At 30.4% G+C, this 12,083-nt stretch overlaps 1 protein-coding gene across 1 annotated transcript; it reads left to right on the top strand.

Moving 5' to 3' along the window:
- The first annotated feature begins 8,713 nt into the window (after nucleotides 1-8,713).
- LOC149512514 (cytochrome P450 CYP749A22-like) lies at nucleotides 8,714-11,493 on the top strand. Its single transcript, XM_089751610.1, has 5 exons — nucleotides 8,714-9,047; nucleotides 9,128-9,351; nucleotides 9,749-9,981; nucleotides 10,146-10,524; nucleotides 10,799-11,493. The coding sequence occupies exons 1-5, from the start codon at nucleotides 8,765-8,767 to the stop codon at nucleotides 11,237-11,239; spliced, it is 1,560 nt and encodes a 519-aa protein (XP_089607736.1). The 5' UTR covers nucleotides 8,714-8,764; the 3' UTR covers nucleotides 11,240-11,493.
- Nucleotides 11,494-12,083: the final 590 nt, after the last annotated feature.

Raw genomic sequence — 12,083 nt, 5'->3', positions numbered from 1 at the left:
ATTATTAAATGTGTCTTCCAGTGAAAAATGCCTTCAATATTCCACAACTCAAATTTTGAGATAGTTAGTGAAAGCGTTTATTCCAAAAAAACACATTCACTAATTCATTCTAATTTACGTGCATAATTATTGAAGGTGTTTTTTGAGATCAAACGCCTTCAATAATTTTCTCTTAAAATTTTTGAGATTATTAAAGGTGTCATCTAGTAAAAAATGCCTTCAATATTTCACAACTAAAATTTTGAGATGGCTAATGATGGCGTTTATTCCAAAAAAACATCTTCACTAATTTCTTCTAATTTACGTGCATAATTATTGAAGACATTTCTTTAAAGCAAACGCCTTGAATAATTTTCTCTTAAAATTTTTGAGATTATTAAAGATGTTTTCCAGTGAAAAGCACTTTTAATATTCCACAATTCAAAATTTGAGACGGTTAGTGAAGGCGTTTATTCCAGAAAAATGCCTTCACTAATTCCTTCTAATTTACATGCATAATTATTGAAGGCATTTTTTGAGATCAAAAGCCTTCAATAATTTTCTCTTAAAATTTTTGAGATTATCGAAAGTGTCTTCCAGTGAAAAATGCCTTCAATATTCCACAACTAAAAGGTTGAGATAGTTACTGAAGGCATTTATTCTAGTGAAATGCTTCACTAATTTCTTTTAATTTTTGTACATAATTATTGAAGGCGGTTGTTTATTGAAAATGCCTTCAATAATTTTTACTCAAAATTATCAAAGGCGTTTTTTGAGGAAAAATGCCTTTAATAATTTCCTTTCAAAATTATTTTTTAGATTACTAAAGGCTTTTTTTAGTAAAAAACGCCTTTAATAATCTCTAAATAAAATTTTAAAGGGATTATTGAAGGCATTTTTTCCAAAAAAATGCCTTTAATAATAAATTTTATATTCATTCCTTATCTTAGATGTTGGACTCAAAAGCTGTTAGTACACAGAATGATTAAAAGCTACATTAATCTACCAAACCAAACCCACAAACACAGTTCTATCAGACTTTTAGTTTCTTTATCCTTATTGTTGCCACTGACCTTGAATAAATCACTGGTGTGTACCTTTCTGTTAACCAGTATATCTTTATAATTTTTTTAACTGTATTATTTATATTATTCGATATAGCTATTTTTTTATTCCTTACTATTTACATATGGATATATATTTTTATTCATTTCATCGTAAGCATAGTCGTCCAAGCACCTATCATTGCATGTACATTATTTATGTGTAATTTTCTATTAATAATGTGGTTTGTTGAACCTTGTTGTTTGATATTATTTTGTTGAATCATATTGTATGATATTGGTATGCCAAATCATATGCTGAATGATTTGTTGAATGGGGTTTATGAATGGTTTGTTGAATTTGTTGAATGGGGTTTATGAATGGTTTGCTAAATGGTGTTTTTAAGTGGTTTGCTGAAGGGTGTGTCTGAGTACATTGTTGATTGGTTTGCTGAATGGTGTTTCTGTACATAGTATGATATTGGTTGTATTTAATTATGTATAGTGTTAAATTTAGACGATCATTTTATGTAATTTGTATAATTATGATCAAAATCACAGGTATTATAGACTCTAAACAACATCATTCTCTTTTTATTGAACATGCAAAAGATACACTTGTAGGCCAAAAAAAAAAGGGGAAGGGGCCTAAATAAACAAATTAAAGTAAGTGACACAAAAATTTACGTTGACTTCAATCAATATGGCCAGACTGTGTCTGAAAGAGTTGCCAAGTTAGCTACCCATATTGGAGTCATCGTTTGTCGTAGGAATTCAATTATGTACACCGATTGGCGACGAGTTTTTGATGATCTAAATGATGATATATGGCAATCAGTTATGGTATATTTATTCAACTATTTCATAAAATTTGTTAAATGATTATTTAATTGAAATTCAATGTGTTCTTACTAATTGTATTAAATAATTTAGAAAACATTTGATGTCCCAATTGACTATAAAAAGATTGTGTTACAATCTACTAGGAAAATATTCAGAGACTTTAAAAGTAAATTGATAACCCAATATATTTTGTCGCTAGTTGATGAAGGTGATGTATTGGCTGTTTCACTTGCGGCATATGCAGATATGATAAGTGTTGAAGATTGAACAAATTTTGTTCAATATCGACTTTCAAAAGATTTTTCAGTATGCAAACCCATTACCAAAAATATTGTTTATAAGTCTTTATGCAATATAGACTTTAATGTTCATATGTGATTGACGTAATTTATTTTTTTTGTAGAAAATCAAAGAAAAACAATAAAACATTCAGGCCAAACAACAATATCACCATCAGATAGCCAGAAAAGGATATGCAAATGTGAAGTATGAGCTTGTATGTATTCGTACACTTGTTTTAACATCATTAATGAATATTGTATGAATATTCATTGCATACATTTTGATTCTTGTATTACGATAATTTAATAAGAATCGGTGAGCTTTGACACCAAAGTTTTCGTATGGGATGTCTAGAAACAAGGACATGTATGGAAGGATGGATCTTTTTACAGATGAAGCAACCAAAGAAATGGTAAAAAAGGTTGTATGTATAACTATTTTTTTAATATAACGTATTATTGGCATTGTGGTTGTATGCATGATTGTATACTAGCTTATATAGATTTATTATTACAGCCCATCTTATTATTGTCTTTTAGGATAATTATGCTGTCAAAGTCAAATATAGTGAACTGGCAAACTAGTATGGTGAAGATCCTTTGTCTTTAGCATTAGGTGCTAAAGAAAGGCCTAGTCGCGTTTGAGGGGTTGGTAAATTTGTCTTGCCATCAAAGTTTTTTGGTAATCAACACAAATCCCATGAATGAGAAATGCACAATATGAAGCATTCATTGAGCAATAACATCAACGAATTAATGACCATGAGCAACGCCTTAATGAGCAACAGCAAAGACTCGTTGCTTTGGAGTTTATGTTGGCAACAATATAGCATAACATGCCAGTAGGCTAGTATGGTAGCATTGTCCACATAGGACAAGCTTCCGTTGCAAGTAAGAAAGCGAACTCATCCTCCGCTACCACCTAAGAAGTATGATTTTGTTTATATTTTTAATATTAATTTGTTTATTATATTTGTTGATTTGATTTTAATACTATATTTCATTAAATATTATAGCAAGATATTGGGACTCACAGTACGACCCTTGCTTAGGCTACCATTGATGAGTTATCCAAATATTTGCTGGAGCATTTATCTAGAGGAAACTTCATAACCATTGAGTCTGAGGAAGGGTTATTTGATAAACTATCATTTTCTTTCATTGGTTTGGATGAGGTTAAAGAATTTTGTGAACTGGATGAATTATCAGCTATTGATATTGTTGCTTATATGATGTTAGCTTATAAATACAAATATGCACATTCAATATGTATTGATCTATATTAGGGTATAATACTAACTAGCAATATTGATTGTTATCGTGTAGCTTCCTATAATAGAAAGCTCAAGGGGAGATAATTGACCAACAGATTTAGATTCATTAACCCCAACTTAATTAGTGAGCAGAGTGACACAGTCGCTTATCATGCTGATCATATGATCGAATGCATGAAAAGACTGACTGATTATTACTTGCTCTCGTGTAATACGTAGTAAGTTATATTCCAACCTTAATTATTTCAACGTTACCCAAATCTGATATGATGCGTAATCTGAGTATATCATTGTTATTATTTTGCAGTCGTCATTGGGTGCTTATTTTCATTGACACCAAATTCTTAACGCCATGTTTACTTAATTCAATTAATCCAACGGTGATGCCTAACCTCAATATTCAAACTTTTATAAAAATGTATTACACATTATTATATTATATATCTTCTGTTTCTTCATAAGTAATTTTATTTATGTATTAAGTAATTTTTTTCTTTTCAATTTAGGGTAATATCTACATTCGATAAAAAGACAGAAATTGAAATGGGTGTCATTATCGGTAAATGTCAAATTTATTCTTTTATGTTGAGTTTGTATAGATAAATATTTTCAAAATCCATTCAGTTTAATTTTCAGGTACCTCGTCAACCTGGTAAGACTGAATGTGGATATTATGTCCTTCGTTTTATGCATGAGATAGTGTTAAATGATTTTATGACCACACCATTCAAGATTAATATAAATTTCATAAACTAGTTATATCTTTAAATAAATAAAAAAGGTACATTATGTTCTCATTTATTAACATTTACTTCTGATAGTTTTTTTAGTGAAAGAGTAAAGCAAGCTTCATGGAAGAGAAACTGGATGAAGTCCATAAAGAATGGTGTAACTATGTATTATCATTTATCAATGTTGATAAACTTTGAGGTTAGACATTGTTGGTTGAATGTAAATATATGAGAAACAAATTGTTGTAATGTGTTTAACATGCCATGTTGAATGGAAACTTTAAGTTTGTACACTGGGGTATTGGTTTAATAGTATTGGTATACTTAATATGAATACACTATGTGTACTTAATATATTATTGCGTACGATTATTTCAAAAAAATATATTAATATGGCAATGTTAGGCATTTTAATTTCATATGTGTGGTCAATTTATTGAAATACAACAATGTTCATTATGTAAATTTCAAAATGTAATTCATAGTATCACATACATAAACCAAATGTTTTCTGGGCATAAATATACAACTGACTTCAAATGTTTTTTGGGCATAAACCTACAATTGACTTGACATATACAATATCAAAAATATTGTTTTGATGGGATTAATTAAGGCGTTCTTAGCAAGAAAATACCTTGAATCATCCCTAACAATAAGTTCTTGAAGGCGTTTTTAACCAAAATCGCTTTTAATAATCCCATCTAAAAATATATTATGTGGAATATTAAAGGCGTTTTGGGATAAAAACGCCTTCAAGATTCCGTACCATATTGTGTATGGATTATTGAAGGCATTTTTCAAAAAAATCACTTTCAATAATTTTTGTTAAAATTTTATTTATTGGATTATTGAAGGCACTTTCACCTAAAAATGCCTTCAAGAATCTGTTTCATATTTTTTTCTATGGATTATTAAGGGCATATTACACAAGAAAACGCCTTCAATAATCCCTAACAAAATGTTATTGAAGGCGTTTCTTATCAAAATTGCTTTCAATAATCACACCTAAAATTTTATTGTGTGGAATATTAAAGGCGTTTTGGCAAAAAATGCCTTAAAGAATCCTTTTCAACATTTTTGTATGGATTATTGAAGGCATTTTTAAAAAAATCATCGTCAATAATACAAACCAAAAATTAATTAAATGGATTATTAAGGGTGTTTTCCTACCAGTAATGCCTTGAATAATCTTTAACAAAATGTTATTGAAGGCGTTTTTGGAAAAAATCGCCTTTAATAATCCAACGATTCAAATTAATCGTCTGGAATATTAAAGGCATTTTGAGCCAAAAACGCTTTCAAGAATCCGTTTCAACTTTTGTCTATGGATTATTGAAGGTGTTTTTGAAAAAAACTACCTTTAATAATCCTAACTAAAAATTTATTGATTAGATTATAAAAGGCGATTTCGATAAAAAATGCCTTCAAGAATCAGTTTCATATTTTTTCTATTGATTATTAAGGGCGTTTCTCTGCCAAAAACACCTTCAATATTCTCTTTAAAATTTTTTAAAGTAATTGGTGAAGGCATTTTTGCCAAGAAAATGCCTAGAATAATCAATTACAAATAATCTCTGTAAAAATCCAGAAAAAGGCTAAAGAGAGGGATCGAACCTACCACCTTATGGTTAACATCCGTACGATCCTTAAATTTTGATATAATATTTATTGAAAGCATTTTTGACCAAAAATGCCTTCAATAAGCCTATGAAATTTTTTGGTGAAATTATTAAAGGCGTTTCTTGTAGAAAACGCCTTCAATAATTGCATACATTTTTTTACGATGGGATTATTGAAGGCGTTGTCTGTCAAAAATGCTTTCAGTAATTCTCTATCAATTTTTTTAACAAAATTGTTCAAGCTATCTTCTATTAAAAATGCCTTTAGTGTTCACTCAAAATTTTAAGGTAGGATTATTCAAGACGTTTTAATCGAGAAACGCTATTAATATCAAGTCTTGGGTGGCATTCATAAGTAACAACGCTATTATTTGAATATTTAGTGATATTTTCATAATAAACGTCTTAAGTTTTATAAAAACGAGGAAGCTAACTGCGTTTGTAAGTGAAACGTTACTCTAAAACTACCACTAATCTTTCATTTTTCAATAACCACTCTTTTTGTATGAGGATGATTTAACAGGTACAGACTTTTTTATCATGAATTTTTTCAATAATAAAAATAATATTACAATAACAATAAGATTTTTAATATATATGAGGCATTTTGTATAAATAACTATTATATTAATTAAAAAAATTTTAGTTTCTTTGGTTCAATGCTATAGAATTTGTTTTAGCAAGAAGAATACTTAGGGTTTATTTGATTTGTAGTAATATTAGCAGATTTAGGATTACTTGATCTAATGCTAATCTGAATTCTCAAGATTAATTTTTCATACTTTCTTCACAAACTTTTAAGAATCTACTTTTTATTCTACTTTTTGAACAATTTCTAATTTTTTTTGATATTTTTAATTTATGGAACAACTACTAGAATTGTTCACAAATTTTCAGACTTCAGATCAATTCAAAGTGGATACTCAAGATTAAGCAAGAAAGAGTTTAGGAGAGAACTTTTAGTACTTACTGATTTTCACAATATATAGAACTATTTTTATAGCACATATCTCAATCTTATAAGAAACTCTATAAAGAATATAATTCTAAATCAATTCATGTTAGACATTAGATAATACTTCTTTTTTTTTTGGCTCAACTAAGATTTGATTTTATTCATGGAGAGAGAATTACAAAGCAGCAAAAGTAAAGCTGTAAAGTGCTATAAACACAACTCCGAAAAGATAAACTATTCGAAACATATACCCCTGAATCAGAAATACTTATTTAAATCCAAGCAAAAAGCATCTTAGTTCTGCTGCCACCCAGTTTAGCTAATGAGTCTGCAAAAAAAACTTAGTTTTAATTTTTTTAAATAAAGATATTTGAGTTTAATAAATTTTTTTACACTTGTGATTATTTGTTGGCATTATTCAATTGATTTGTTTATTTATGTGTTTAAGTATATAATACTGTCTTAAGTTTTTTTTTTTATTTAATGCCTAATAATTAAAATTAGAAAAAATTATTAAATTTGATAGGTGTTACATAATTGTATGCCTACACATATTCTAATCAAATTTGATTTTCGAAACAAAATACATAAGGTTATAATGTTTTCTAAAATAATTTCTATTATTATTACCAAACCAATTGAGATTTAATAATAACTCAATAAATAGAAGCCTACTTAATTTTCTAAAATTTTTTTCATTCTTGTATAAAAGTAATTAATTTTCTGTAATTATAGTCTCTAATTAAAATGTTCACAACAAATTTATTGAAAAAGTTTTGATACCATTCTATAAATTTAAACTTCTTTATACTTTAATAAAAAAAGGACATGCATGAAAATTTGACATTCTATAGTTTGGCATAAATATGAAGTGATATGTAAATTCTACATTATTATTATTCTTAAAATATCTCATTAGAAAAGCATTTTTTATATAACAAAATTCTACATTATTTTTACTTTTTGCTATTTAGCTTTAATTTCTATTCATTTTTTTATATTTCATTTTTGCCCTTTTATTCAATTTTTGTTTTTAGCAAAATAAGTAAATGTATAAATATTTAACGACATGAGAATTTGTGGGTGTTGCTTCATTTTCTTTTTGTTAAGATCACATCTTAATATGTTGGACTTAAAATTAAATTTAATATAGAAGAAAGAGTTCATGTAATAATTTAGATTAATTTGAGTAATCTAAATACTCCAAACTCACAAATATATTCAATTCAAGATTTGGTATTCTCTGTTCAAATTAAGTATAAAAAAGAAGTAATCCTAATTGGAGACCATTAAGATAGTCCACCGATTAATTAACATATTTAGTCTTTTATAATTCTATCGTTATTATCCCAAATTATTAATTAATTAAATATAATCCCCAAGAATAAGTGGCAATTGTGTTCCTAAACCTCCTTTGATTAGAAATACTAATAAAACTGCTAGTAGTCTTTCCCTACATAAATAACTCACGCAAGAGAGCAGGAGCAAATATGCAGATTCAGGCAACATATTGACTGTATTTTTCACTCTCCTTGCTATAATTCCAAACAGAAGGGTTGCAGCCCACCACAAATTCTTCATGAACCGAATCTCAGCTGCAAGACAATATGCGGCTGACCTGCTGCATTGGACAATGATAAAAGCCATTTAATTGAACGTCGTTTCTTTCTGGTTTGTTTCATTCGGCAAATTACAGTTATAAGGTCCACGAGTAACACATGAAAAGGTTATTCGGATTCATTTTAACAAGAAGTTCTAAGGCCTAATAGACAGTGATGTTTTGGCTTATAAATAATTTGCCTTAGATATGTACTTCCCTGTTAATATTGAATGAATCCAATAAAGTAAAACAAGCTCAGCATCATTCGACTTGTCTCTGGCCGAATGAATGGAATAATGGCTTCAAAATACTCTATAAAAATAAATTGAAAATCACACGTCAATTATCGTTTAAAAACAACCTAAATCCCCCAGCTACTGGGGAAATCATAATCCTATACTAAAGGAACATCTAAATTAATTGTGAAGAGAAGAAAATGAATGCCATGGTGAACCTTTTAATCCTTCTGACATGTTCTTTCTGCCTTTACATCCTCATAGCTCTACTCAAGGTCCTCTACAAATACTGGTGGATACCTCTCCGTATACAGCGCTTACTGAATTCACAAGGAATTAAAGGACCTCCGTATCAATTCATCCACGGGAACAACAAAGAAGTTGCCAAAATGTTAAAGGAAGCATTAAGCAAGTCCATGGGCTTGAGACATAATATATTTCCCAGAGTGCAGCCTCATATGTACTCCTGGTTCAACAGATATGGTGAGATAAAATGCATGGTTTTACTATGATTTCTAACTTCAGGTCCCAAGAAAAAACTGACCCTTTCTTTGTTTGATTAGGGAAGAATTATCTTTGTTGGGACGGTGTTCAAGCTCAACTGGTGATTTCAGAACCACAACTAGTCAAAGAGGTTCTCAAAAATAGTGAAAATACTTTTCCAAAAAGTAACCCTACAATTTCTGGTAGCAAGCTAGTAGGGAACGGACTTGTGACAGCTGAGGGTGAAAAATGGGCGAAGCAGCGAAAGCTGGCCAATCACGTTTTTCATGGTGAGAGCTTAAAGGTAAAGCCTCCAACGAAAACCATTGGACTTTAAATACTAGCAGTTATGATTTATGAATTAGTTGTAATTAAATTTAGAAGAATTATACACATAGGGTGGTGCCAAATTTTGAAAAATCTGTACTTGGAGATGGATCATGCGTCTACCATTAACAAGTTGCATTCAGTAAGTCTGAAGTTTAAATTTCAGATTTTCTCAATCCCTTTCACATCCCCAAATTACACCTTCCTTTGCACCAAAAATAAAAAATCTTATATTGTTTATTTTTTCCGGCAACAGTCAAGGATTGAATCTGATCATTTAAATTAAAAAGGGTAAAAATCCTGGATTCCACTGACAGATTCGTGTTAGTTAAATCTTATATTGCTGCTTACACATTGAAGGATGGTTTGGGCAGAACATGACGCCAGCAGTAATTGCTAGCATTGAAACAATGCTAGAAAAGTGGAAAGGACAAGAAGGCAAAGAGATCGAAGTGTTCCAAGAATTTAGATTGTTGACTTCAGAAGTGATATCAAGAACAGCTTTTGGCAGCAGTTACTTGGAAGGGGAGAAGATTTTTGACATGTTGAAGAGATTGTCAATAATTGTGAGTCGAAATCTTTTGAAGGATAGAATTCCTGACATCAAGTATGTTCCTCTAAGCTTAACTAATCCCAAGTTTTGTCTTGATTTCCATGGATTTGGTTTAGCTCAACGCTTAATTTTGTAGCTTTGCATGGATTTTCGTATTTTGTTTTCTTCATATATATAGCTGACTTGGTTTTTTTTTTTTTTTTATTATTTTTTTGCAGCAAGTTCACGAAAAGTGCTGATTTTCTAGAGTCAGAAGAACTTGCAAAAGGAATACAAGATTCTGTGATGGAGATTGTTAAGAAAAGAGAAGACAAAGTCGTGAGTGGAGAAACTGACAGTTTCGGTGGTGATTTTCTGGGGTTACTTATGAATGCCTATCATGATTTAGGCGAGAAAAACAGGCTTTCAAAGGAGGATTTGGTAGATGAGTGCAAAACATTCTACTTTGCTGGACAGGAAACTGTTAATTCCTTGCTTGCCTGGACAGTCTTGCTTTTAGCAATCCATAAAGATTGGCAAGAGAAAGCAAGAAGAGAGGTGATTGAGATTTTTGGTAACCAAAATCCAGATTCTGAAGGCATTGCCAAACTCAAAACTGTAAGAAAACTGTCTAACCATTTTGATAGATATAGTGTATACTATCAACAACGGCAGATCTAGGATTTATTTTTCGAAAGTGTGCATTTATGATATATATATATATATATATATATATAATTGATAACGGATTTATCAATTTTATCAACGGAAAGGATATCAAGAAAAAAAATTTGTTGCCTTTACTATTGGATCCGCCTTTGACTAACAAGAGTTTAGTATATTAAATTATGTGATTTAATCTGATTCTGACATATTCCTATTCTGCAAACAGATCACCATGATCATTAATGAAACTCTGAGATTGTATGGTCCTGCAAATAGCCTGATGAGAAAAGTTGGAAGAGAAACTCAACTGGGAAAGCTAGTCGTGCCTGCTAATATAGAGCTTGTAATCTCAAACATGGCACTTCACCATGACCCTCAATTATGGGGAGATGATGCGCACCTTTTTAAACCAGAGAGATTCGAGGAAGGAATTGCCAAAGCTACCAAATACAATGCCGCTGCATATTTTCCCTTTGGATTGGGATCTCGATCTTGTGTTGGTATGACCTTTGCAATCACAGAAACAAAGACTGCTCTTTCGATGATTCTACAACGCTATACCATTACCCTCTCCCCTGCCTATGTCCACTCACCAGTAATTCTTCTCATCCTTCAGCCACAACATGGAATTCAAGTAATACTCCACTCAGTGCATCATGATGCTTAAAGTAGGCATGGAGCTGCTGATCTCGAAGATGGTAAAACATGCAATCAATAAAATATGAGCATCGGTTTCTAGTAATGTGGATCAATTAATTTACTGTTTTTACTAGTTATGTCATACTTGTGTAGGTGATTTCATATGTTGGCTACAAAAAAATGAAATCACTAGATTATGTTTTACAAACAATCCCAACTGAAAGGAAATAGCGCATTGCATTTTGCTATCTGCCTATATTTTTTTCTTTTATAAAGGAGACCGCAGCCTAAAATAGGAGAAAGGATTATAGATACTGGGATATGAACCTTAGACTTGCTGGATGCCAATTCTTAAGAGTGACTTTATGAATAAATTGATCTAAGCTCCAGATTTTGTCTATATTTTTTTCGAGTTGCAGAGTTAGCAGCTTATGTTGGGGAAGGAAGTAGGCTTTCCTAAAATTAATCAAGACACACGAGAAATAACAAATTTTGGATAATTATAAATAAATTATTCTACTTTTCTATTAAACTCAATCAGCCTTTTTATAGGCTTACTAACAAAAAAAAAAAAACTCAAACAGTTAACAGATAATGAGAAAGTGGGAAAAGTGGCTGAATATTATGAATCAATCACTCAACCACGTTTAATAACTACTACCAATAACTACTACCCACTAATCCTAAAAATCATCATCTACTACCAATTATATCCTAAAACCCAGGACTTTGAGCCCAAACGCGAACTCAATTTTGAATCATTCTTCAACATTCCCTCTTGATTCAAAATCACATACTCCAAGATGTAATTTGAAGTAGAAAAATTTCTCTCTTGAAAGTACTTTGGTGAGAAGATCTGCTAGCTGTTCATC

This window comes from Durio zibethinus, chromosome 22 (assembly GCF_047325235.1).
Source record: "Durio zibethinus cultivar Kanyao isolate XHJ-2024 chromosome 22, ASM4732523v1, whole genome shotgun sequence".
In the NCBI taxonomy this organism is placed as follows: Eukaryota; Viridiplantae; Streptophyta; class Magnoliopsida; order Malvales; family Malvaceae; genus Durio; species Durio zibethinus.
This window is presented reverse-complemented; position numbering and strand designations above follow the sequence as displayed.